The 27,991-nt window shown below is 48.3% G+C and overlaps 1 protein-coding gene across 2 annotated transcripts; it reads left to right on the top strand.

The window, feature by feature from the left end:
• The first annotated feature begins 2 nt into the window (after positions 1-2).
• Positions 3-27,991, top strand: SCPEP1 (serine carboxypeptidase 1). 2 transcript variants are annotated; one of them, XR_011646848.1, is made up of 13 exons: positions 3-301; positions 2,987-3,135; positions 8,308-8,397; positions 12,699-12,854; positions 13,207-13,281; positions 13,892-13,964; positions 17,036-17,073; positions 17,980-18,108; positions 18,787-18,880; positions 19,669-19,782; positions 21,589-21,726; positions 22,697-26,241; positions 26,712-27,991. XR_011646848.1 is itself a non-coding variant. In XM_058283927.2 (13 exons), the coding sequence occupies exons 1-13, from the start codon at positions 229-231 to the stop codon at positions 27,485-27,487; spliced, it is 1,356 nt and encodes a 451-aa protein (XP_058139910.1). In that variant the 5' UTR covers positions 3-228; the 3' UTR covers positions 27,488-27,991. The 2 variants fall into 2 exon arrangements, 1 of the variants encoding a protein (XP_058139910.1); XM_058283927.2 differs by having other exon boundaries at positions 22,697-22,860; positions 27,425-27,991.

Below are 27,991 nucleotides of genomic sequence, written 5' to 3'. Positions count from 1 at the left end.
GCATTCGAGGTCCGGCTCCTGCCCGTGGCCGCCTGCCCGAACCGCTACTAGGGACTACGTGGTGGGCAGCGAGACTGCGCGAGCCTGGCTTCAGGGGTCCTGGCTGGACCGCCCGGCAGAGGGCGCGCGAGACGCGGCTCCAAGCCCCGCCCCCGCCCCCGGCCGCGGCTGTCACGTGGCGGGGCGCCAGGTCCAGCCTGTTGCTGCGCCGGGTGCCGGGCCTTCGCCATGGAGCTGCAGCCGCGGAGCTTACCCGTCCCGCGCCTGCTGCTGTCGCTGCTGCTGCTGGGCCTGAGCGCGGGTAGGTTTGGGCAAGAGGCGCATCAGCAGCCGGTGCCTCCTCTCGCCAGGGATGCCGAGAGTTTGGTAGTGGGTTTGTGCAAATCTCTTCTCCTCAGCTCTTATCTTGTGTAATTACATTGCCTTGAATCTCACTTTTTTTTTTTATTTCCAAGTGTTTTTTCCTTTTTCTACCCTTTTTTGGGCTCCGGGTGGTGTGGTGCCGCCTTTGTCTCCTCTGGCTAGGTAGAAGCAGTTGTGCAAGTACTCAGTGAGGTCTTCATCAACTTGAGGCCACCCTCGTTTTCTGCCGTGTTTAGCTGCTAAAATAATTTATAACGTCTTTTTATTTTGAGCTGAACCATGCGATGGAAAAGATCTTTAATACTACCGCAAATAGGACATTTCATTGGGATAAGTAAGGCCTTTTCCCTCTACTGAATCAGAAAAGATAACATCTTCCCCCACCTTAAACCTTTTTGGCAAAAACAAATTCGTTTTGTAATTTGATGAGTGGCAGACTGATTTTCCCTCTCTTCATCTTTATTGGCTCACCAAAATGTCGCCTCGTCTGAGTCAAGGACTGAGAATTGAAACTAGGCACAACTTGCCTACCGTCCTGGGCAAGTTGCTCAATAGTTCTTTTCCCCTTGTAAAATGGGGATCATCTGATCCGTCTGCTGTGTCTTGGAAATGGAGTAAAGTATGCCCTCCCACGCCAGGGGTGTGGTCTAGCTTTATCTGTCATTTCCAGGGAGACTGTAATCTCGTGTTACTTGTATAATTAAAAGTTACCTAAAATAAAATGTGTGTGCGTGTGAGTGAGTGAGAACGCAAGCTGGCACTACAGAAGTGTTCTACCACTTCTGCAGTGCTCTAGCCATCACTTTTTGCTCCTCAGGCTACTTTCTGATTTTCTTAATCTCCATTCTTACCATGTGCAAAACAACAGCATCTCCTCCTCATCTACTCTATTGGGATGGTTTACTTGCCAGATATTTGAAAAAGATATTTCTCGATATTTGAGAAAGAAGGAAGTAGAAGCAGAAAACTCAGGCCATCAATGGTGACTATATTTCCATCATTTGTAACATCAACCTTTTTTAACCCACAGAATGGTTTTTGAGAAAGAAAGATGCTGTAACCTGGAAATTGTCACTTTACCAAAAGGCAACATAGAAATTTATTTGACCTACTCTTTCCTGATACATACTTTTTGCAGATGCTGGAAAAGTTAAATAAGGAAAGTTGAAGTTAATGGGGTTAAAGAATATATAATGTAGTAACATAATATAATTAATGTGTATTTTGGAGACTTCTGATATAATTTTACCAAATTGGCTTCCCCAAAATTTGTGCTACCGGAAGAAATTGCTCACTGCTCCTGTGGGACACTTGACTATCTACCATCACTTACTGTCAAAGAAACAAAGCTTTTTTGATGACTTCATTATTAATATAATTGTCATATCTTTGTATATTAATGATAACTACTCTATCACATATTCACCAGACATTTATTTTCTTTTTCTAAATGATCTCCTATGGTTTTTACCCATTTAATTATTAAAGTCTTCAGTTTTTCAATTGGTCTATGTTAGAAAAATCACTCTTTCTCATATTTGCTGTAGATCTTTCTTATTTTGTTTTTATCTTTTACTTTTTTATTATTGTTTTTTAAGGATTTATTTATTTATCCTGCTGCCCCCTTTGTTGTTTGGAGCTTGTTGTCTGCTTTCTGTGTCCATTTGCTGTGTGTTCTTCTGTTTCTCCTTGTCTTCTCTTTAGGCAGTGCTGGGAATTGATCCTAGGGCCTTCCCAAGTGGAAGAGAGGTGCTCAATCTCTTTGCCTCCTCAGCATCCTGGTCTGCTGAGTCTCTTATTGTCCCTCCTCTGTGTCTCTTTTTGTTGCATCATCTTCCTGCGCCACCTTTTCCGTGGGTCTAGCACTCCTTTGTGGGCCAGCACCATGCAGGCCAGTACTCCACATGGACCAGCTTGCCTTCACCAGAAGGCCCCAGGAATCAAACCTCCTTTTTGATAGACGGGAGCCCAATTGCTTGAGCCACATCTGCTTCCCTGTCTTTTACTTTTGATGAACAGAAATTTTGTTGTTCAGAAATTTAACAAATTTCTGTCCTCAATTCTGTTGATATGTTTCTTTCTAATCTCTGCAGTGCAGTTAAATCTCTTCCCATCCAGAAGTCAGAAAAATATTCAACTATATTTTAATATTTTTAATACTTTAATTTTAAAATCTAAATTCTCGATTCACTTGGACTTTATTTTCCTCCAAAAACCTCTTGCCCCAGCACCATGTCTTGAATAACCTGGGCCCCACTGATTTGTGATGCCTTTTTAATCATGTATTAAATCCACTATAAAAACTAGCATTTCATGTTTTGAGAGTTTTCTTTTTTCCCTGAAATGTAAACATCGCTCTTAGTTTTCTAAAATGATACCGGTGTTACATGTTGTTAAAAATCCAAATATCACACAGGAGTGCAAGGGGAAAAGTGAAAGCCCCTAGGCTCCTATCCCACTGTTAAGTTTGGTTGTTTTTCCTCATATCTGAGTTCTCCTTGTGCCTGCAATGTATTGGGGTGAGCAGGTCACCTCTAGCCTAACATAGCTGTTTCTCCAAGACTTGGAATTTACCTGAACATTAGATGTTCTCCAGGAAGATCAAACTGCACTTCTGTTTCAGGAGCTGCCATCAGCTGGCCCACAGAGGAGGGCAAAGAGGAGTGGGATTATGTGACGGTGCGCAAGGATGCCCACATGTTCTGGTGGCTCTACTATGCCACCAACCCCTGCAAGAACTTCTCAGAACTGCCCCTGGTCATGTGGCTTCAGGTAAAAGTGGCTTCCCTGCCTGACCTGGGGTGAGGTCAGGTTTCCCCCACTGAGCACTCTTCTTGCTCTTAAGGGCTCAAGGCACCTCAGCAGTTAAGGAGGCCTGTTTTTCTTTGTTCGTTTGCTGAACTATTGTTTATTATACTTAAAGGCTCAAAAAACCTCCAGGCCAGACTGTTCAAAGACTCAGTGCTAAGCTTTGGAATTCCTGAGAAGTCCTAAACCAGGATTCCACTTGCTCCCTCCAAGCAGGGGTAAAGGCTCTAAACAGTCTTATAGTACTTCCCCCAAGCATGAATACAGGAGAACATTAACTAAAGTTTTTTACTTCCAGGTGGAAAAATGTACACATATTGCATTAGAAACCTACCCCCCCCCCCACCAACGCAGTTGAAGTTTTACGTCTCACAGATAATTTAGAGCTGTTTTTGCCTCCAGTGGCCCTTGAGAAACTTCAGTAATGAGGAAAAGGACACATTTTCAAATGTATATAAAATATTTTTCTATGCTATTCCACCATATTACACTAAAAAATATAGTTTAGGGAAGCAGATTTGGCTCAATGGATAGAGCATCTGCCTACCTCATGGGAGGTCCGAGGTTCAAACCCAGGGCCTCCTGACCCATGCGGTGGAGCTGGCCCATGTGCAGTTCTGATGCGCGCAAGGAGTGCCGTGCCACGCAGGGGTGTCCCCTATGTAGGGGGGAGGTGTGCCCCATAAGGAGAGCCACGCTGCGCAAAAAAAGCACAGCCTGCCTTGGAGTGGCGCCGCACACATGGAGGCTGACGCAGCAAGATGACACAACAAAAAAGAGATACATTCCTGGTGCTGCTGACAAGAATACAAGCGGACACAGAAGAACACACAGCGAATGATCACAGAGAGCAGACAGCTGGGGTGGAGAGGGCAAGGAAGGGGAGAGAAATAAATAGGAAATAAATCTTTAAAGTATTTATTTATTTATTTAGTTAGTTAGTTAGTTTATAATTCCATGCCAACAAATACTTGAACTTTTTCCTCAAACACCCCACAGCTGACTACAACAATGTGCTATACAACTAGTCAGCTATGAGCGCTGTTGTAAGAATTAACCTCACACTAATCAGTTTTCTAAGTTGGGGAAAGGAGTATGTTCCCAGGGACCCACTCCACATCTTCTTCAGGAAAACCATAAAAGTAATTACAATCAGAATCCTACAACACATTAATCCTTATGGTGCTGCTGCACCAACTTAAAAGAAAGCACTAGGCCCAATTATGTTTAATCAATTCCCTATTGTTACCAAACTGGTCTCATCAAAAAACGCTGCATGATAGAATTTAGAATTTTTGAGGAGAAAATCGACAAGCTGAATATATACCAGTTCCTAATGTTAACAGTACACAGGTAAGGTAGTTGATAAAATTGCTCTCCTCCTTACAGAGGTGATGCTGGGTGGGAAGAGGAGCTGTGCTAGCGTGGAAGCCTAACTATTCCTGGTCAAGGCCTGTTCTCTATTGACAGTTCTGAACTGTAACGATTACAAAGGGCTCTCATGACTATACAAGCAGCAAAAAGCAGCATGCTTTACACCATGGTTTCACACAAAGTAGATAAGGACATGCCAGAAGGGAGGCCTGTTTTTTAAGTGTGTGATTCTTTGGTGTTAATTGCATTCTCAGTGTTGTGCAACCATCCCCATGATCAGTTTCCAGAAGGTTTCGTCATTGCCAGCATCTTTTAATAATTGGGTCCCAACAGTTGCAGAACCCTTTCTGAGAACTCATGATACCTTTGACTGTCGAAAGTATTCTAAAAGGTTCAGAAGCAAAGACCCTCTACTTCCTCTCCCTAACTCTCTCCTCCCAGCCCTTTCCTAGACCCTGACTTCTTGCCCCAGGAAAAGGTGATCTTTGAAAGGACCTGCCGTCAGTCTGTAGTATCTTAGTGGGAATTTTAGGCCCGGCTGCTCTCCCTAAGGGTGTATGTATTTTAATCGTGATCTCTGACTGTGGGATTAAAGGCAGGAAACTTGTTGAAAGGTGTTTTGGGGCCAGGCAAAGGATCCTTTTGGCAATCCTGAAATACTGGTCCATTGGTGGCCCACACCCACCTGGAAGGCCAATCTCTAGGGCAGGGCTGAGGGACACAGTCTTGGCTTCAGCCTCTGGAAAATGTAGACCTGGCCCTGCCAAGCTCCTGGCTGCTGGGGGTAAATAGGGCATGTTGGTGCTCACCTCCAGGGCATGTGAATGTAATCCCTGGTCCCAAACCTCTTCCCTAAAGAAGCAGCCTTCCGGTGCCCAGGCCAGGCTGACATTCTGGTGAGATAGAGAGAAGGTGAACGGTTTGCAAGGATGTGGGCCTTTCTCAGGCTTAGTACATGTGCCTCCTTTGGGAACTAGAGGGGAGCGTCAGCGTGACTGTAGCTATGAAAATGCCTCCAAAGGAGAAATGTGTGTCAGCCCAGGGAACGTCTCTCCACCCCGGGTGGCCGGAGGCGAAGGTGCCACCTCACAGCCGTCGGGAAGAGCCACGCGGTGGACAAGGCGAGGCAGGAGACCAGAGATCTAGATGCCTTCGTGCTGCTTACAGCCATGGCAGACACTTCCCTTCTCTGGGCCTTGCTTTTCTAAACATTTTATTGACCAGCAGAACCTTTTTTGCCCCCAGATGAAAGCTTACCTATGGGAATCCAAGCCCATAAAAGCGGAAATGCTGAGACTCGGGTGGAGGGAGGGTTCCGAATCCTACCCCCGCTGCCTCCTCTTTGCTCCAGGTGGCTGCTGGGCCACTTTTTCTGCTCTCAGGAACAGTTTGTGTTTCAGAGATTGCAAACTCTCCTTTTGGTTGACAGCAGCAGGGTGGGCTTATTATTTTAGATGAGCTGTTGCCAACAGTTTAAAATCAGGAAATGTCCTTCCTCTTCCTCTAATCAGATCAAACAACTTTGGGCCTGATTTGCTGCTACCGTCCTGAGTGGTGGCTGCCCCCTTTCAGATGGGGCAGGAGTCCCCTGGGGACCCTCCAGTCCCCACCTGGTTGGTCTGCTCCACCCAGTTTGTGGCCTTTGGTTGAGTTCCTCTGAGCTGAGTTTGCTATTTGAAGGTTATCCGTTCGTAGACACTAAAATGCTCTTTTCATTTCCCCAGAGGCCCAAGGGAGAAGTGAAAGAATTATGATTAAGGAAGAAATATTTAGTTTAGATGAAAAGATGTATTCTAGCAGCCTGCTGAGCCAGAGTGCAGTGAGGTCTCTGTAGGGATCTTTGAAAATTGAGGTCACTTCATCTGTGGAGTAATGAGCTATTTTGGGTACACTTTCAGTCTTTTAAGCATTTACATTGGTCTGCTGATGCATTCACATTTTAGTCACTGAATAGCCGCAGGCCATTGGGAGAGAGCACCCCATCCCAGAGTTGTAGACAAAAAAATACTTTGCTGTAGGGGGTTCTCAAACAGCAGAGGGGTTCCTCCTGCCAGCTTCTCGCTGCCTTGGGGGGTGCGGGTCATATGCCGCCACCATGGCTTATCAATAGAGAAAGGGGAGATGGGATTATCCTATGAAGACCCTACAATTCCCAGCGTTCCCCCTTTCGCTTTGGTCCTGTTCTAGTAAGTACACTAGGAAAAAGGGATTCAATTTCCCTTCGAGGATACGTATGTAGTTTTATTTCTTGCATATTATGTTACAAGCATTTTTTGATGTTTCTGCCAAGTTTTTCATAGCTTGATTTTTTTTTTTAAGATTTATTTATTCCTATCCACTGCCCTCCCCCCCCCATCCCCCCATCCCCCGTCTGCTCTCTCTGTCCATTTGCTGTGTGTTCTTCTGTGTCTGCTTGTCTTCTCTTTAGGCGGCACAGGGAACCTACCCTGGGACCTTCCAGAGTGGGAGAGAGGTGCTCAGTCTCCTGCGCCACCTCAGCTCCCCTGTCCACTGTGTCTCCCATTGTCTCTCCCCGTGTCTCTTCCTTTTGCATCATCTTGCTGTGCCAGTTCTCTGCTCTGGCCAGCACTCTTACGCAGGCCAGCACTCCGTTCAGGCCAGCTCTTCGCTCGGGTCATCTCTCCTCTGCATTTAATTAGAGGGATTTAGAGGGATTTTCTGCCTCCCAGTTTTATCAGCTCTAGCTTGGTGGAGGTTCAAAATATAAATGTCTGCTAACGTCTTTCATGCTGGGGTCCTCTTGCAGTTGTCTGCTTCCCCTTAGCCCTATCTCTGCTTTGTCTTTTTCTTTCCCGTGCGCTTTCCCGACAGATTGCCCTGGCTCCTCTTCTCTCTCTGTTTTCCCCTTGCTCACCCTCCTGCCCGCTCCCTCCTGCTTGTGCACAGGGAGGCCATATCCTTCTGTCCGAGGCCTGCCCTTACCTCTGCTGATAATGCTTTCCTCCTAGCTGCTCTCCGTTCCCAGCTCAGCTGGCACCTGAGATTTTGTGCACAGAAGTACTGACTGGCCTTTGCCCTGATGGCTTCCCAGGAAGGTCTGCTCCTATCACAGAAAGTCCGCCCAACCTGCTCCTGTTTCACCCTTTGATTCCTCAGCCTGAGACCCCTCAGAACCTGTCTCCCCATTCCTGCAGACCTCCCGTCGGGGTCCCAGCGCTGAGATCCCTTCAGAACCCCTCCTCTCCCTGCCCCCTGGATGCCCACAGTGTCACGTGCTCCCGGTCTTGGGGCTTTGCTCTTGCCACATTATACCCTGAGAATCGACTGGATCAAACCAGCCCCCTCACAGGGTCCCTGTCAGTTCACAGGGAGAATGAAGAGAGAGTCTCCCCGCTCAGAAGCCCTGGCAAGGAGGGGGCCGTGGGGTGGAGAGTCTGGAGGCTGACTGAGTGGCCAGGGACCCAGTCCCTTCTCTGGGACTTCCGCTCATTTTTGAAACTAGAGGGACTGCACGAGAAGTTCCTTTAAGGTCTTCAGGTGTGAACCCAAAGGCAGGCCAGGGCTCAAGGTAGCAGAGTTCCCTCGAGCGGCCTTAGCCAGGTCTGTTCCGTTCATACAGAAGGGATGGCAGCATTTACTAGTGCAGTTCAGCGAGCGCAGAAACCCCGGCTCACTGGCTTGGTGGTGTCCGTGCTCAGCTGCCTCAGCCACCCTGAGTCATAATTGATTTAGTCATGTGGTCTTCAGTTGTAATGACAAAGGCTGGATTACAGTTCTCTTTGTTTCTCTTCTTTTCCACAGGGAGGTCCAGGAGGTTCCAGCACTGGATTTGGAAACTTTGAGGAAATTGGGCCTCTTGACAGTGAACTCAAACCTCGACGAACCACCTGGGTACAGAGGGTCGCCCCTGGTGGCCTCCGAGACTGAGTCCTAGCTGCCCCTGCCCAGCTCCGGCGGAGGCGGGGAAGTCACAGATTAGCAATCCCACCTCCTCCCTGTGTAGGCAGGCCGCCGGCCCTTGTCCACGGGCCTCCTCACTAGAGCAGCTTCTGCCATTTCTCAGGAGAGCGTATCCCATGCTGGTCCCTCTTCCTTCCATGGCTCTGGAACCTTCCTGTCCACTTGCCTTCAGAAACCTGGCCTCACTGCCGCGCCCCGGACCTTCCCGTTAACCCACGTATTGCCCATCTCTGAAATCTCGGGCTCGGGGATGCCGCCACCTCCAGTCCTGTCCTCTCTCCTGTCTCTCTTCTTGACCTCTTGACTTCATCAAGATTTGAAGCCCCTTGTCCCCTCTGTTGTTTTCCTTTTCCTTTTTAAAATTTCCTGTGGTAACATACATGTCATGACATTTACTATTTTAACCATTTTTAAGTATACAGCTCCGTGGCGTTAATTACATTCACAGTATGATGCTATTATCACATTCCATTACCAGAGCTTTTTCATTGCTGCAAACAGAAACTTTGTACCTATGAAGCATTAACTCCCCATTTCCCCTGACCCCCAATCCCTGGTAACCTCTAATCTACTTTGTCTCTGTGAATTTGCTTCTTCCAGCTCTTTCACATAAGTGGAATCACACAATAGCTGGCTTATTGTACTTAGCATAATGCTCCCCCATCTGTTTTTGAAGTCTCTGCTGCTCTGCCCTCCCCACCACCCCCATTCTAGCTGCACTTCCTTCCCTAACCGCAGTCTGGTCAGCCCCTCACCCCCTGGCTCCCTTCGCCTTCCCCCCTTACAGCCTGGCCAAGTTCAGTCTTGGGTCATCCCCCCATCCACCTGCCTTGCCACTACCCCCAGTCTGCCAGATCCTGGGGACAAAACCACACCCTTTGGCGGGGGGAGGAGGAGGGTGCCAGGGACCCTCCGTGGCCATGGCAAGGCTGGGAAGCAGTGCCTTAACCCAGTCCACTAGGCTAGTTGTCCCCACGGACACGCTGGCTTCCTCGTTCGCTAGTTGGTGAGGTCCTGCTCGGCATTCATCTTAATCAGTCTTTGCAGCACTGTGGGCCATTCCCGTTTCTTAAATGCTGCTGTTTCCCAGCTCTCTGCCTTGGTAACATTCTCTCTTCTACATATTCTTTGCAACCTGCTTTAATGACATGTAGAGGCTGATGACCCCAAGACAATATCTCCAACTGGGAGCTTTCTCTTTGTGCCAAAACTAATTTTTTTGTTGTCTCTTGGATGTCTCCATGTGTCTCTCACACATCCCCAATTCAGCAAGTCCTGAATTGACTTCATTATTCTATGTCCTACAGCAGACTCTATCCACCCACGAAACCAGCCAGCTTCCTGTTTGCCTTGTGAATGGTGTCACCATCCCCTCAAGTTTCTAAGCCAGAAACTGGAAAGCCAGCCTCCTCTTCTCCAGTTCCTGCCTCCCCGCCCCCCCCCATCCAATCAGTTTACCCTAATTTTTTTTTAAGCCGGTTTTATCGGAATTTAATTCACATACCATAACATTCACCCATTTAAAGTGTTGGTTTTTTTTTTTAAGATTTATTCATTTATTCATTCCCTCCTCCCCCACCACTTGTGCTTGCTCTCTGCTTGCGTTCTTCTGGGTCTGCTTGTCTTCTCGTCTTCTCTTAGGAGACACTGGGAACCGATCCTCAGACTTTCCCATGTGGTAGACAGACACTCAATCACCCGAGACAGCTCAGCTCCCTGGTTTGTTGTCTCTCGTGGTCTCTCCTCTGTGTCTCACTTTGTTGCAGCATCTTGCACCAGCTCTCCCTGCTGTGTGGGCCAGCCTGCTTTTTATCAGAAGGCCCTGGAAATCAAAACTGGGACCCTCCATATGGTAGACGGGAGCCCAATCGCTTGAGTCACATCTGCTTCCCTTAAAGTGGTTTTTTTTCCTCCCCCCTCCCTGCTGTTTTTGCTGTCTGTGTCCATTTGCTGTGTGATCATCTGTGTCTATTTCCCTTTTGTCTTCTCTTCTTGTTTTCTCCTCTTGGATTCACAGGGATATGATCCTGGGGACCTCTGTTGTGGAGAGAGGTTCCCTGGCACTTGTGCCACCTCAGTTCCTGGTTTCAGTTGCGTCTCACCTTGACTCTCCCCTTCATCTTTCTTTTTGTTGCATCATCATCTTGCTGCATGGTTTGCCATGCAAGCATGCCTTTTCTTTTTTTTTTTTTTAACCAGGAGGCCCCTAGATCAAACCTGGATCTTCCCATGTGGTAGGTGGAAGCTCAATCACTTGAGCCACATCCACTTCCCAAAGTGGTTTTTAATATATTCAGATATGTGTAGCCATCACCAAATTTTAGAACATTTTCAGTTATCTCAAGAAGAAATCTCATATCCTTTAGCTACCCGATCCCATCTCCCCCATGCCCAAGCAACCACTGATTTATTTTCTGTCTATAGATTTCCCTATTCTTTACTATCATAAGAATGGAATCATATAGTTTGTGGCCATCTGTGACTGGTTTCTTTCATTTAGGATAATGCTTTCAAGGTTCACTTTATTGTAGCATGATCTGTGCTTCATTTTTATGGCTGAATAATCCATCATTATATATATGAACCATAGTTTGTTTATCCCTTCATCCACTGGTGGACATGGGCTTGTTTCTACTTTTTAGTTCTTACAAACAATGCTTTTATGAGCATTCATGTCCAAGTTTTTGCGTGGACCTGTGCTTTCATTTCTCTTGGGTATAGAGCTAGGAGGAGAGTGGCTGGGTCCAGGGTAGCTCTGTGTTTAATACCCAGCTGTTTCACTATTCTTCTTCCACCACCTCTTCTCCATCCCCACTAGAGTCTGGTTCGGAGTGCTCCCTCCAGGTCACCCCAGCCCACTCCTTGAGCGGCACTTCTCCAGTGTGAATCAGCTCCAGACTTCTGGGCATCACCCGGCCCCACCTGCCTTCAGCCACGTCTGCTGACACTTCCCCGTGCACACCTCACCGTCCGGCCTCTGCCTGGGCATCTTCCTCCACTCGGACTGCTCTGTTTGGCCATCCATTCACACCCAGCTCGCCATGCTCACACTCTCCTGTCTGCTGATAGCTAGGATGATGCAGGGTCTCCTTCTCCTCCTCTTCTTATTTTTGACTTAAACGGCACTTACTGGCTCATGGATTTGGAGGCTAGAAATCCAAAATCAAGGCGATGGCAGGGCCATGCTTTCTCCCTGAAGTCGGTAGCATCTGGGGCTGCTTCCCACAGTCGGGGGTTCCTTGGCTTGTCTCTGCCCCTAGCACACGATGACCCCTCTCTCCTTATGTCTGTTCCTCGGGCTTCTGCTGACTTCGTGCTTCTTGCCTCCTCCCTGTGGCCTTCTCTTTATAAGGGCTCCAGGAAGACAGAGGAAGATGGGGTCCGATTCTGTTGGGTTATACCTGAATCAGCTCTTAGAAGACCCTACCCACAGATGCGTCCTCGCCCTGACTCACCCTAACATGGTCAGAGATACCACATGGTTTCACACCCACAGGGCCTCAGGTTAAGTTTAAGAACATGTCTTGAGGGGGTGCAGAGTCCAACCTGCCGTCTTTCCTACAAGATTCATGCATACACTCCAGGATCACCTGGTTAAGGTCCCCGAGGGGTCCTTCTATTGTCTCGCTCCTCTACACTGGTCTTTAGTGTACATCACTGGGCCTGCCCCAGGGCCTCTGCACCTGCTCTGCCACAGCCTGGAACCCTCAGTAGCAGAGGGCTCCACTAGCCTCCCAGAGCTAAGTGGAGCCATGGAGCAGGTACGTCACTAAGGCTCCTGCGAGTCATAAGGTTCCATAATTCTGATCCTCTTAGGAAAAGGTTGTAGAATACATACATTCTGACAGGGCCAACATAGAAATTGGATTCATCTTGAAGAAAACTGTTGTGTGATATTCAGGCTTTGAGTGTACTCAGTGCTTCGAGTTACTGCTCAGACTGACATGCCATCATGTGTTATGTTTAGTGCATTTGTGTTGTGCAAAGAGCGATGACTTAGGTTCTTTGATTTCCACGTGGATGTTGGTCTTTTTCTTGTCCCTCCTGCTAATGTTTTTCTTTGCCAAGTCACCCTGTCCTTCATTTAAAAAAGAAATCCCTTTCAGCAATAGTATCATAACCACACTGGTATCCTCACCTTGTGGTTTGTGCTGAGCTTGTGTAAGATGCTCCAGTGATAATTGGTGGCTGCAAGACTGATTGCGGCCTTGGTTTTCCTCTGTGGTGTGTAGCTCCAGTCCGCCAGTCTCCTGTTTGTGGACAATCCTGTGGGCACGGGGTTCAGTTATGTCAACAAGAGTGACGCGTATGCCAAAGACCTTGCCAGGGTGGCTGCAGACATGATGGTTCTCCTGAAAACATTCTTTGATGGCCACAAAGAATTCCAGGTAAGCAGAGACTAGGGGGCAAGTGAGAAAGGGGCTACAGAGGAACACCTTATCAGAATGAACGGAAACTTTCCCAAGAGTTCAGTGCCCCTGATTTCAGGGAGAAGCTTTTCATGCCCGGGTTAGGTTGTGGGCCTTTGTTTCTGTCATCTTTAAAGGTGATTTTTAGCTTCGATGATCCTGAAGTCAGTATTCTAGTCAGACATGACAATCAGAGATGGGGGGAAGGTAAAAGCAGATTGGTTTTGTCTGACATTTGCATGCAATGGAAATTTGAAATGAAAGCATGTGAATTAAAAAGCATTCAGGATTTTTTTAAAATAACTTTTTTGTAAATTCCTTTTCTTGCTAGACGATTCCATTCTATATTTTCTCAGAGTCCTATGGAGGGAAAATGGCTGCTGGCATTAGCCTAGAACTCTATAAGGTAACAGCAAAGATGAATTTGTTGTTTTGGTTTTAGATAGAAAACCTAATATATTACTGTTTTAGCCTCACCTGATATTGATGTACTTTGAATCAGATCTTACACATGCAATATGAGTAAATCTGTAATTATAACCAAGAAAAGTTTTAAGCAGAACAGTGATGCTGACCCTTCCAGATATCAATCAAGCTGTAAAGCTATAGTGAATAAAAGTGTGACATTGGCATAACAACAGACAAATAGATTGCATAGGGTAGAAAATCCAGAAACATCCATATCATGTATATATCCTGTGTGCAGATAAATGTAATCATACAAATCTATGTATGTTCCTTTCATATCTGCCATTGTAGGTTTATGACAAGGTGGCATTTCAGGTCATTGGGCAAAGAATAGAATATTCAATAAATGGAGTGGAAACAAATGGTGATTACTTTGGAAAATAGTAAAGTTGGATTCTTTGTCATATAAAATATGAATTCTAGATGAATTAAAAATCTAAACATAAAAATCAAAATTCCAAGAGGGCCTGGAAATACATTAGAAAGGTTTATAATTGTGATGAAAGACCTGAAAGTTGTGTGTGAGCTCCTTCTCGGCTCTTCTTTAGGCCGTTCAGCAGGGGAGTGTCAAGTGCAGCTTTGCTGGCGTTGCTTTGGGTGATTCCTGGATCTCCCCTATAGGTGAGTGTAGGGTTTGGGGGGCACTTCTTCACTGTCCTTTTTCATCTCCTCCCCTGGGACTCGGGCTTTGTTGTTCAGATGTAAGTACAAGGCAATGGAATTCTCTGGATCTTTGGAGAAGTAGCACCGAGAACATTTGCCTCAGAAGCACCTGAGAGATTTGGGGTGAGCATTACAGAACACCTCCTGTCGGCTGCGAAGGGCTGAATCAAGTTCTCTTAGTTGATTTGCACAATGGTCTGAAGGCTTAGAGAGGTGCTGTGATTTGCTGCTGACCCGCAGAATGAGGGGCTGGTCAGGATTCACACCCAGGCCCACCTGACTCGGTTCATCCCCTCCACCACCCCCTATGCTGGCACAAGCAGGTGGGGTGAGATTCCCTTCTGTTGCTCAAGTCGCTGGCGAGATGAGTTTATCGTAGTTCTGCAATTCAGAGACTCACAGTTTCATAATGTGAGCATCCTTGTTGGAGCACAAATAAGAGTTGTTTATATGGAGACACCCGGGGTGTGGCTTCAGGCACCTGGCTGTTGCCGGGCTTGGCCTGGCCCTGACCCAGCGTTCCTCTGCACTCTTGGCATTTCGAGCTGTGTAATTCCGTGCTGTGAGGCGCTGCCTCCTGCATCATAGGGTGTTTGGCAGCGTCCCCAGCCTCTACCCACTAATGCCAGTAGCAACACCTCTGTGTGAACCAAAAAGGTCTCCAGACAATGCTAAACATCACCTGGAGTGCAGAATCACCCCTGGCTGAGAACTACACCCTAACAACCACAGGTGACCTTTCACAGGCAGCTGTCACTATGGGGTTAGAAACCCGAAGAGAGGCTGCCCCTGCAGGAGGGAGGCGGCTAGGTGGGAAAGGGAGACAAGCGCACTTTTGTAGGGTGTCCCGCTGCAGCGGGCATACAATTAATTATGTGGGCATGGGCATTTGTCAAAACTCATCTACGTGTACGTTACGGTTTGTATGTGTTACTGTATGTGATTATACTTCAATTTTTAAAAAAATTTATAGATGGTAAATATTTTCCCCCGAAAGATCAGAATTTGACTTATTACAGAGCCATGTCCCTAATAGATTCTGAATACACCAATGCCAGTTGGAGTAATGGTTATTTCTTGCCCTCGTTCTCGGTGTGTCCAGGGTAGGACTGAAATGTCATGAAACCGAGCTGTGAGTCAGCATTGGGAAAGGGCCGCTGCTTGTTTTTCCTCACGGATGGACCTCATAGTTCGTCATGAAACTGCTAAAGCCTTGATCAGAGGCTGGACAGCTCGCAGGTTTCTTGTCTGGTTCAAAGTCACGGTGTAGCACTGGGCCTCACACTTTACATCGGGCTGTCCTCATGGTCTCATCACAACCCCAGGCGCTTTGCGTGTGTTCACGTCATTTAATGCTTGTAACAGCCCCACGAGATGGAGGCTCCTGTTGTCTTAGTTGTGCGGGTGATGAAATGAGACTGAGGCTAAGTCACTTCCAGAGTCTCACAGCTAACAGGGTAGAGTGAGGATTCAAACCAGGACAGCAGGCTGTGGACTCGTACGCTTACCCCCACCGTGCCGCGCTACTTCCAAGACCAGGACGTCCAGCCTCACGTCTCTACAAGCTGCTTCCCCTGCCCAGCACCCGTTGGTGTCATACTGGGCAGCACAGATAAAGAACATGCCCACCTTTGCCCAAAGTTCTCCTAGTGCACGTCTGGAGAGAGGCTTGCAAATGCCTGCTCCAAATCTGTCCTGCCTCCTGTTATTGTAAATAACCTTTTATTGGAACAGTTCCTTTACGGATTGTCTCTGCATGCTTTCTTCCTGCAGTGGCAGAGCTGAGTCATTGCAACAGAGACCATCTGACTCAAAAAGCCAAAAATTTGTGCTCTTGGCCCTTCACAGATAAAGATGGCCAAATGCTGTGGCATGGGGTGCATAGGAGAACTGCAAGCCATTCTGATTCCAAGATTTGAAGGCAAAGGCATAGGCTTGGAGCTGACGCTGGAGAGCTGGGTCATGGAGGGCCTGGTCTGCCTGTTTCTCAGGGTGTATTGTGAAGAGTACCAGTCCAGTGAGGTGGCATTCAACGAAGGGCTCCACAATCAAGTTGTGGAAGTGCCAAACACTGGCTCCACCTGCGGGTGGTTTACAGACACATTAAAGGCTCTGAGAAGTCCTGCAGAAAAGAAATAATGTTGTATTTGTATTACTCCAAAGGTATTTAGCCGAAGAACGACTTTTGATTCTGATACCTAGATTAAAATCCTACAGAACTGAGGTGATTTGAAACATACTTTGAGAAATTCATCCATAGCCATGAAAGGCTTTGGAACAAAGTAATGGCATACATCCAGTGTGCTTTAGAGACTGAGGTCCGTGGTACTTTGTTGGCACTTCTTTCTCAGTGGCACTTGCCTTACCTAGTGTTAAGGTAATTGTGAACTTGTCTACACCCAGGCCAACTATCCTCTTTGAAGACAGGCATTCTCTTACTCATAGCTCTATCATATTCCCTATCTCCTTCCCGGCCTGAGGCATGTAGTCAATTCGCAATGTGTTTGTGAAATAGAAATAAATTGACTGTGTGACCATAGACACTTGAGTTACCATTAGTTTTCATCCTTAATTAGTACCTTGGCAGGAGCTAAGGAGTCCAAACAGGATGCAGAGTGAGGGCAGGGGAAACACTGAGCATCTAAAAGCCTAGAAGGAGCCTGCAGACAAGAGCCTCCGCCTGGCCACCCACAGCCTGCCCCGTGGGGCGCCATCACTGGCCATGGCTCACCCGGCCAGGCCAGACCAGCATCAGGCCAGGTCAGCGTGCCATTAGTCCTCAGCGTCCGCCTGAGGGTCTCCCCACGCCCTCGTCCCAGTTCCCGGCCACTGAGCTGTCGGCTGGTCTCCTGGGTGGGTACTGGTGAGTTAAGGAGTCCTTCAGACCCAAGGCTGTGGGGTGTCCTGCTTATCTCTTGCTGCTTTGGGAGGAGAGCTGGTCAGGTTGTCCTTTGGAAGGGCAGAGCCACGCAGGCTCATTTTGCACCTCATTTGCATCTGCGTGTCCTTTTGTATCTTTGTGCCTTTAGATTCGGTGCTCTCCTGGGGACCCTACCTGTATAGCATGGTGAGTAGGTGGGTCCTCCCCCTGCACCTCCTGGGTGAAAGCCCCGTGGGACTCTCAGGCTGTGCCCTCAGGAAGGAGGAGGCCACCGGGCGTGCGATGGGGTCGGCACTGTCAGCTTAACAGCCTCTTTCCTTTACCTGCTCCTTGGAGACTATTAGTCTAGATCAGATTGGGTATCCGAAGCAACAGCTAGCCTCAGGGACAGAGAAGGAAGCATCAGCACAGGCACCCCAAGTCTCCAGGTACAAGACTCACAATCTTTTCAGTCCCCCAACTTCTTTTCAGATGTGCAGAAAAGTTCAAGATCTCTGTCAACACCCATATACCCTCCGTCTAGTTTCAGTTAGCAATTTGCTGTCTTTCTTTCACCAATAAATATGTGTGTGTATGGGTTGTTGTTTTTTTCTAAATTACTTGAAAATAAGTTATAGAGCCTTATTCCTACCTGGCTTTAGCACATATCTTCTGGAAATAATAATCATTTCCTACATACATGTTCTTATCATACTTAAAATTAACAATGATTTCTTAGTATACTCTAAAATCCAGTCCATTTTGAAATGTCCTCACTTTTCCCAAAAATGCATTTTATAGTTGTTTTCTTCAAAGTAGGTTCCAGGTGAGGTTCACAGTTTGCCTCTAGTGGTTATAAGAAACAAGGCTTTTCGGTGCTCACTCCCTAATAAAGTTGGCAGGAAGCAGCTGGATGCTAGCATACGCTTTGTGAAGAACAAAGCAGAGGAGCAATGGTAGGTGAGAGCATTGTTTTTGCTGCTAAACCAAGGGGCTGAGCACGTTCGAGTGAGGCCCCTTTTCTCCGGCCCGCCCCTTCCCTCGGTCGCAGCCATACCCCATCAGTGTCCCTCAGTGTTAAGGGAGACTGTTTGTTCTCGGTTTGCACCCCAGTCTCTTCTGGACGACCAGGGTCTGGCAGAGGTGTCCCAGGTTGCCGAGCAAGTTCTGGATGCCTTAAATAAGGAGCTCTACAAAGAGGCCACCCAGCTGTGGGGGAAAGCAGAGATGGTCATCGAACAGGTAAGGGGGACGTGCTGAGGGGCCAGCCTGCGTGGCTTTTTTTCTGGCTTTTTCCATGAGAACAGGGTAGAGAAGGAACCAGACGGGGTGGGTGTTGTCAGGCTCAGGGTCTGTCGTGAGAGCCCCCGTCTGGAAATGCTTGCCTTCCGGACGGTACCTCCGGCCGGCCTGAGCAGCAAGCTCGTGGCCCCTTACAGAATCTGAAAGCCCCCAGGCCTGCAAGACTTGCTCGTCCCTTGACAGAATATGGATTCTATAAGAAAGGATCTGCCTTCAGGAGGGGAGTATGTAGTTCCAGGTCAGAATATCGCTTTATTTCTCTGCTTGCCAAGCGACATTCTGGCTCCAGCGAGCGCGGAGGGAAGAGTGGCCTGGCCGAGGACGGGGGTGTGTCGGGCCCTCTGCAGCTCTGTCCTCGCTGTAAATTAACACTCGGCTCTTGGTTTCTCCTGCAGCGGTGCAAGCTCAGTTCACGAGCTGTTCCCCGCCCCCAGAGAGCAGTTTGACGCAGCTCGTTTCTGAACCTTCAGAGCTGCATTTCTTTTCGGTCCCAACAGATTTGCAAAGTTAAAGCTGTCCTTGGATAGGTGGAGAACCAGGTGCCATTTCTGTTTTGAAGCTTTGATGATGGACAAATAAAGCAAGCCAATGGCCAAACACACTTTTTTTATGTTTCAGAATACAGATGGGGTGAACTTTTATAACATTTTAACGAAAAGCACACCCATGTCTGCAATGAAGTCGAGCCTAGAATTCACACAGAGCCATCTGGGTGAGTGAACCTTTAAATTGTTAACCCTGCCTCAACCTACATGCACCAGGAGATGGATTTTTTTAAACAGCTTTATTGACGTATAGTTTTACATGCCATAAAATTCACCTGTTTTAAGTGCACGAGTATTGGTTTTTAGTATATTCACGGAGTTGTGCAGTTTTACATTTGGTAATCCAGTGTTACACCGTTTCTGTGACTCCAAAAAGATCCCGCATGCCTATTTACATTTGGTTCTCGTTCCTACCTCTGGTCCCAGGCAGCCACTCCTGCATTCTGTTTTTATAGATTTGCCTTTTCTGGACGTTTCATACAACTGGAATCATACAATCTTTTGCATCTGGCTTATTTCACATAGCATGATTTTGAAGTTTTGAAACCAACTTTCTATACACTGTTGCCTTGTCAATTCTCCTAAAGTCCGAGTTTGTTGTCTTTCAGCTGACCCAGGTTCACTGAGAATGCAAAATGCTGGGCATCCTTCCTCCATAAGAGCCTTCCAGAGGCCACACAAGTCCTCTAGATTCCCAGCTCATGTCCTTTGGCCATTCTGGATAATCCAGATGCTCCAAAGCACATAGAATGCAGCAATCAAAACTAATAAAGCATCTCCACTTTCAACCTGTTTCTGGCTTTCTTCCTCCATCTTGGGTGAATCAAGGTGACCCTTGACCTTTCCCAGCTGAAACCTCCTTCTTACTGCACAGTCCCCCCCCCCGGCTGGGAAAAGATGTCCTCTTGCTTTTATTTCCAGTCATTTGATTCACTGTGTACCACTTTGGTTTCAGTCCATCTTTGTCAGCACCACCTCAGAAACCTACAAGAAGATGCCTTAAGTCAGCTCATGAATGGGCCCATCAGAAAGAAGCTCAAAATTATTCCCGAGGACCACTCCTGGGGAGGTACTTATGACCTAATTAATTGCCAGTTTTAAAGTGTGAAGGAGACAGGTGCAAATTCAAAGGCCTTAATGTGTAGAATGGATTTTATTGGTGCGATGAGATGCTACTAGTAGAACGGTAGTCCTTTCCACATTTGATAGGGGAGCAAACAGATCTAGAGACAGGAAATGACTTACCAGAACTTCATGCAAAATAAGGGGTTAGTGGGGAAGTGGGTGGGGAGAGAGAGGAAATGCGATTGGTTAGGAGTTGATAATTGTTGAAGCCAGGGATGAGTCCCAGGGAATCATGACATTCTCTTTTGCACAAGTTTGAACGTCTCCATGATACAAACTTAAGATAAAAAAGCCATGCCCAAGGTCACAGTTGGTTGTACGTGTGACTTGCAGGTAAAGGTCCTTTTGGGTGTCAGACACACCTAAGTGCTTGGACAAGTTTGACCAGCTCTCTCTTGCACCTCCCTTTCGCTGGGTGCGGTTCAGCACTTGCTACGTTCTTGTCTGAAGGCGTAGTGAGGGAATATTGGAGTCGTCAGAGAGCCCAGGGCCAGGTAACTCTCCACTAGTCCTATAGGTAGACCTTGGGCAAGTGGGGCTCCCAGACACCTGGGGAGAAAGCACTCCAAGCTGTGGAAGGTTCCATTTGTGTCCGAGATACCCCAAGGCTGTATGGTCAGGTGTCCCCTTCCTAGGGATGCCCCTTGGCTGCTGCCGAAAGGCGAAGGCTGGCCTCTGGTCCTAGTTTCCACCAGGGATACAGGCCACCTTACCCCAATCTGCAGTCACCAGAGGATCTGGTATCTTTTTTTTTTTAGGAGGTACTGGGGATTGAACCCAGGATGTCATGCATGGGAAGCATGTTGCTCAACCACTGAGCTACGTCTGCTCCCGAGTGAGAGTTGGTTTTTTTGTGTTTGTTTTGAGGAGTACTGGGGATTGAACCCAGGACCTCATACACGGGAAGCAGGCACTCAACAGCTTGAGCTATTTCACACCTGCTCCCCAAGACCCCGTATCTTCATATCTCCCTCACCCCCTAGGGTTTTCTAGAAATGAAGAAAAAGTTAGTTAGCTCCAGTAAAAAGAGTATTGTCAGAAGCTACAAGGGATGGATACAACTGTGGGGAGCTGTATGGCACTGGGAGAAGAAAGGCATCAGGAGTCAGCGGAGGCCAGCGCAGGTCAGGCTCTCCAGAGCACCTCTTTTTGGTCCTCCCAGCTCAGTTACCCCATTTCATCATGATGTCAGTCTTTTCCTGCTCCACCTTCACTGGTTAGAGGGGGCTTCCCTCCCCAGCGTGGCCAGATGGGCCAGGCTGACTACGTATTTGCCGAGGATCATGAAGGAGAGAAATCTCTCTGGCTCCCATTGTGTCTTGGTTTATCACCCAAGGCAGCCTCGCTTGATCAGAACTTAAAAATCACACTGGCCAAGCCCACTTTGTTTCCTACAAGGAACAGCCTAAACGTTTTCTGAACTTCTGCCTACCCTGCGTTCGAGCAGTAGCCTTCTCCAGGTTTCAGTTCCTCGTGAAGAAGGGAAGGTGCTGATCACGAGCTTCTGTGTGCGTGGACCGCGTGGCCGTTGACGCTCCTGCTCCACTCGGCCGGCTCGGGCTCGGGCTGCCGGGCTGCAGTGTCCTGGCGGTGGAGCAGCCGGGCACTCGAGTCGCTGTGCAGCGCTGCGCAGGGGCTACTGCGGGAGCCTCAGCCCACACCGCTCTGGCTTGAAAGGGGCCTCTTGCTGAGTAGATTCTGAGTCTCTTGTTCTGGCTGATTCCAAGCCGCGCTCCTTCTGCTCGTGCAGGTCAGGCTGTGAACGTCTTTGCGAACATGGCGGGGGACTTCATGAAGCCGGTCATCGGCATTGTGGACGAGTTGCTGGAAGCCGGGGTCAATGTGACTGTGTACAACGGGCAGCTCGATCTCATCGTGGACACCATGGGTAGGAGCCGACCCCCAGGGGCGCAAGGGGGCAATGTCACGGTCGGCTGGCAGAGAACTGGCCTTGGACATGTCATTCTTGGGGTCGGCGGCATTCACATGCCAGAAGCAGGCCATTTCCTGCTATATCCATCCTCCTCTGACCTTGACTCTTTGAAGAGAGGGAAGCTGCCTGTGGCTGTGACCCTTTAGGTGTGATTTTTAGAAATACACCACCACCCTCCCCCTCCACAGAAAAATTTAAAAAGAAAATTTTTTCCTGGCCACTGGGTAAATGCACCATTTAAATGAGGGGAAACCTAGTTACTGTAGAGGCTAAGCCTTGCGAGGTGAATTAGAGCTAGACCCTAATGGGACCCAGGGAAATGGTCTCTGTGGAGTCCTCAGCGAGCACTGCCCTCTTGAGCTGCCACCGGCGTGCTCACTTATGACCTCAGCAGGGCCAGGGGGGCTCAGAGGCAGGCTCTCAGAGCCACTGCCGAGTCGGGGTGTGGGGTCTGCCAGGGCTTTACTTCTGGAAGTCAGTGGGCTGGAATATTATTGTGACTTGAAGGCTGAAAAGTCACATGAACTGTGCAGGGGCCCGCGTGCTGCCCCCCTCGCCCCTGAGGCCTCTCAGTCCTCCCGACATCCCTGCCGGCCTCCACAGGGGCCCCTGACTTTCTTCCTCAGAGCATCTGGCAGTGAGTGTCAGAGGCAAAAAAATAAATGAAAAACAAAACAGTGGGGCTGCCCAGCTGGTGGTTTCCTCCCACTGGGCCTGGGCTTTTAAAGTGGGGGCTGGCGGCCCACGGCATTGGCATCCCCAGCGGCTTGCCAGACCTGCAGGACCTCAGGCCCCACCCCACCCAATGACTTGCAGCCTGCAGTTTAGCAAGATCCCAGGGCGATTTGGCGGAGCACAAGTCAAAGGACCATGATCTCTCCTCCTGCACCAGCTGTTAATGCTCAGCCCTTGTCCCTCTCACCAGGTCAGGAGGCCTGGCTTCGGAAACTGAAATGGCCAGAAATGCCCAAGTTCAGCCAGCTGAAGCGGAAGGCCCTGTACAGTGAACCGAAATCTTCTGAAACGTCTGCTTTTGTCAAGTCCCACAAGAACCTGGCTTTCTATTGGATTCTGAAAGCGGGACACATGGTGAGAGAGTCAGCACTTGTTCCAGACTTTCTGGTCATCCTGTTCTAGTTGTTCTGAGAGCAAAGCCTGCGCTGTCTGTCCTGTGTGTGCTACCTGGCTGGCCTTAGGCTTCAGGTCTGGGAGTGGTTTGGACTTTTTAATGACATCCCACTTTTAGCGCTTGAATCCTTTGAGCCTGAAAACTCTCATTTAAGAAGTACATCCTCCTATGAGAGTTAAGCTGGGCCCTCTGTTCTTTACTCATTAGGTCAAATGAACTTAGTAATAAGCTACTTTCCTTTTACTGGTTTACCCTGAAGGAAAAGGGTTTTAATAGGGGAAGAAAGGAGTCACCACCTGTCAAAGCTAGGTGCTCAGTAAACGGGGTCACCAGAGCATGCCACAAGGAAGGGGGAGAGGAGGAGGGGCGTCTTCAAGCAGTGCTGGCCCCAGAATGTCAGTCTAGAAGAGGCTTTGTATGCAAAGATGGGCAGTTGGATGCAAAAATGAACAGCCAAAGAAGGCTGCCCAGCTGTTCTGCTTGCAAAGTAAACACCCTCTTTCCCCTGGGTGGTAGGTTGGTTGAGTGCCTTTCTGTGGGCTGAGGGAGCCTGGAGGGCTAGACCCACCCCAGCAGATGAACCCGCAGAGGGGCCGAAGGAGGAAAGCCTGGGAACCAGTCGTAAAGCTCTGCTTGCAGCAGGCGCATAGTGGGTTTACTTGGATGGCTGAAGAGGTGCTCTTAGAGTTTATGGGGGGAACAAAGTGCCCTCTATCAGCCACGCCTTGGGGACCTTAGTGGTTCTCAACCGGGCTCGGTTTTTCCCCTACGGGACTTTGGCAAGGTCTGGAGACATTTTTGGTTGTCAGAATTCGGGGATGGGTGGAGAAGGGGGCCGTGCTACTGGCATCTGGTGGGTAGAAGCCAGGGATCTTAGAAAACATCCTACAAGGCACAACAAAGCCTCCACAACAAAGAATTATACAACCCAAAAAGTCAATAGTGATGCCGAGAAACTTTGGCAGAGAGGAAAGGGGGAGCTTGGGCATTTGATAGGCTTCGTTTCACAGTATTTATTAGTTATCTGACCATGGGCAATTTATTCTTAACCTCTCTGACCTTCAGTTTCTTCTATATATTGAGAGCAATAATATTCATCTCATCCATGCTGAGGAGATGAAAATAAGACCCTTGGCACAGTGTGGGAAACTGAATTGGCATTTAGTAAATGAAAAATCCCATTTCTTTTTCAGCTTTCACATACATGCTGTTCTCTTCTCTTCAGATTTCCCAGAAATGGAGATGCTGCAAGCCTTAGGCAAAACCATAATTTCTCTTTGGTTCTTTTATTCAATGAGCAAATATTTGAGTGTCTCCTGGCCACTAAACCCTGTGCTAGGTAATGGGAGTATAAAGAAGAAGGATGCACGGGGCCTGTCCCCAAGAAGCTCAAAGACTGTGACAAGCAAATAGACAGAAGTAACTTAGAGAAGAGATGCTAAGATGGGGTGTCCCAGGAAGGGTGCCCAGTCCAGGCTTGGGGATTTGGAAGACCGGGCCCTAAAGGAGAAGGAGGAGTTAGGCAAAGGGAAGAAGGTGCTGGGAGCAGGGGATACAGGGGCTCCACAGCGACCTGGAGGGGACTGGACCACCGAGGCCTTGGGAGGGTCAGGGCCAAGATGAGGCTGGACTGTAAGCAGGAGCCGCAGGGACTTTGCATACGGTGCTAAGGAGTTCAGACTTCATCTTGAAAGCTGTGGAGTAACCTGGAGGGATTTAAGCACAGGAGGGAGATTGTGAGATTTGTCTAAGAAGTAACATTCTAGCAGCAGAAGGGATGGGGCAGAATTGGGACAGAGAGCTGATCTACAAGGCTGTTATGGTGCTCCAGAATGGAGAAGAGTGGATGGCTCAGGTCAAGCGTAAGAAGGGAGAATTGGCAGGACTCAGTAACTGTATGGGGTGAGCAAGAAATAAAGGGTGGCCCCGGGCTTTCTGCTCCAGCACCTTTCTCTGGATAGGGAGGGGGTTTGCACAGCTGCATTTGCACTGCCTGTAGAACAGCCAAGTGGGATGTCCATAGGCAGTTGAAAATGGAAACAACATACATGGATCTGGAGTCAAGACTGGTATTTGTCGTTGGAGATGGAAGTTTGGGAGTCAAATATGCAAAAGGCCAGGGACAGTGCCTGGAGGAGCACCAGTATGTGAAGGTCAGGAAGTGAAAGCAGAGCCCACAAATGACATTGAAAAAGAAGTGGCCTGAGAAGTAGGCGGGAGACCAGGGACACGTGGCATCCCCAGAGCAGGGAGGGACTTTTGGAGAAAGAGGAAGTGGCCACAGCTGAGGACTCAGATGAAAGACCCACACACCTACACGGTGACTTGGTCACGCTGATTGTCATCTTGTATAGCCATGGCAAGCAGTTTTATTGGAAGGGCAGACTCAAGCTGAGTGGAAAGGTTGGCAGAAATGAATGCGCAGTGAGGGAGCGGAGACAATCACCTCCTTTAAGAAACCGGAAGGACATTGTCCCCCCTCTAAGAAACTTGATCTGAAGAGAGAATGGACAGGGAACCTGGACACAGAGTTGAGGGCATTTCCTTATGGCTCTGAGTTACTGAGTACCTTCAATACCTAGTAGAAAAACCTAGTAGGAAGTCTGTAAGAAATAAAAAATGCTAGAGACAGGTTCCTGCAGAAGCAGATGGGAGGGGACCGGAGCTGAGCTAACCACAGGCCCGTGTGCTGGATTCAGTAAGTTACCTCCAGGACAAGAGGGGACGGCCTCAAAATAACCCCTGGAGACTGTTCTTAAATCATCCCCAAACCGCTTTTCCTTTAATTGGTTAAACATCTTTTTAATACGCCCCACATGCCTGTGCCCTGGGAGACCCTTGCTTGGCAGAGAGTTCAGGACAAAGATGTGCCCCAGAAACTCAGGAAGCTGTGGAATTTCAGAACTTGGAGGCCATTTACTGCAACCCCTTTGTGGAGAAGAAACTGAGGCCTCCTCTCTACCCGCCTTTTTTTTTTATTGTATTTTTTTGAAGATACATATATCACAAAAAAAGTACATTAAAAAATATAAGACATTCCCATATACCCCACTCCCCTACCCCCACCCCCATCATTTTTTTTTATTGTATTTTTTTGAAGATACATAGATCACAAAAAATGTTACATTAAAAAATATAAGAGGGGGAAACGGACTTGGCTCAGTGGTTAGGGCGTCCATCTACCACATGGGAGGTCCGCGGTTCAAACCCCGGGCCTCCTTGACCCGTGTGGAGCTGGCCCATGCGCAGTGCTGATGCGCACAAGGAGTGCCCTGCCACGCAGGGGTGTCCCCCGCGTAGGGGAGCCCCACGCACAAGGAGTGCCCCCCATGGGGAGAGCCGCCCAGCGCGAAAGAAAGTGCAGCCTGCCCAGGAATAGTGCCGCCCACACTTCCTGTGCTGCTGACAACAACAGAAGCGGACAAAGAAACAAGACGCAGCAAACAGACACAGAAAACAGACAACCGGGGGAGGGGGAGGAATTAAATAAATAAATAAATATTTAAAATATATATATATATATAAGAGGTTCCCATATACCCCAACCCCCCCACACCGCACTCCTCCCACATCAACCCCCTCTTTCATCATTGTGGCACATTCATTGCATTTCTTTTTCTTTTTTTTGAGATTTATTTTATTTATTCCTCTCCCTCCCCCCCTCCCAGTTGTCTGCTCTCTATGTCCGTTTGCTGCGTGTTCTTCTGTGACTGCGTCTATCCTTTTCGGTGGCACCGGGAATCTGTGTTTCTTTTTGTTGCGTCATTGTGCTGTGTCAGCTCTCCGTGTGTGCGGTGCCACTCCTGGGCAGGCTGCGCTTTTCACACAGGGCGGCTCTCCTTACGGGCTGTACTCCTTGCGTGTGGGCACCCCTATGCAGGGGTGCTCCTATGTGGCATGGCACTCCTCACATGCAGCAGCACCATGCGTGGGTCAGCTCGTCACACAAGTTAGGGGATCGAACCCTGGACCCTCCATACAGTAGACAGATGCTCTATCATTTGAGCCACATCCACTTCCCCATTCATTGCATTTCTACCCACCATTTGATAGCATGTGGGGAAGAGATTTTTTTAAAAGGGATTATTCTAAAAATATGAGGAAAAACAAAAAGCTGAGTAACAATACAAAAGTCAGGATGCCGTCTATACAAAGTATGCTTGATAGGACTACACTGTTAGTTTCCCTCTGGGCTCCTTTTCTGCTTCAGTCCAACCTGGGGTCCCTCCCACACAGAGAACCCTTTAAAGTGTGTAGAAGCTTCTTTTTCCTTGAACTGGCTGGTCCCAACCCTTAGAGAGGAAACCCGTTCTTTGTGAATGCCTGTTCTCAGCAGTTGGGACCCAGAAGAGCTCATTGCCAGCCCAGGGGTCATTTCTGTAAGGGATGCGTCCAGGTGCAGCTGTCGTCTCAGGCTGCTGCTGCAGAGCTGACGCTTCCCTGAGACCTAGTCTCAGGATACAGCCCCTGGGCCCACACCCCAGAATGCTACTGGGTGCACTAACACCACGCTGCTGGTTCCAGGTTCCTTCTGACCAAGGGGACATGGCTCTGAAGATGATGCGGCTGGTGACGCAGCAAGAATAGGATGGTCTGGGCTGGAGTGAGCTGGCCTGGCCTCGGGACACCGGAGCAGAACCGAGCGAGTGAAGGAAACACCACGTTCTTCCCTGAATCTGACTTTGAGTCATGATTGTGAAGGTTCCTGCCGACTTCCGCAGATGACAAAAGAGTCACCTCTCTGGCACCTTGGAGATCAGGTCTGCTTCTTATAAAACCTAAGGTTTTTAAAAATGGATTCATTTTAATCAAAATGAAGGGGAATTTTTCCTATTATGAAAGCAAATTATATGAACTACAGAAAAAAATGGGGAATACAGGTTAGCAAAGAACAAAGCAATGCCTATATCCCCCCTTCCCAGGGATAAGCACTGTAACGCTTTAGTGGACACCCTTGCGGATCTTTTTTTTTGCTATAGATATACTGAGTATTTTTACAAAAAAAATGAAATCATTACTGTATGTTATTATAGCATCTACTTGTTTAGGACAAAAACATCTTTTCATGTCAATAAATCCTCTGTAACATTC

Source organism: Dasypus novemcinctus, chromosome 21 (assembly GCF_030445035.2).
Source record: "Dasypus novemcinctus isolate mDasNov1 chromosome 21, mDasNov1.1.hap2, whole genome shotgun sequence".
NCBI lineage: Eukaryota > Metazoa > Chordata > Mammalia > Cingulata > Dasypodidae > Dasypus > Dasypus novemcinctus.
This window is presented reverse-complemented; position numbering and strand designations above follow the sequence as displayed.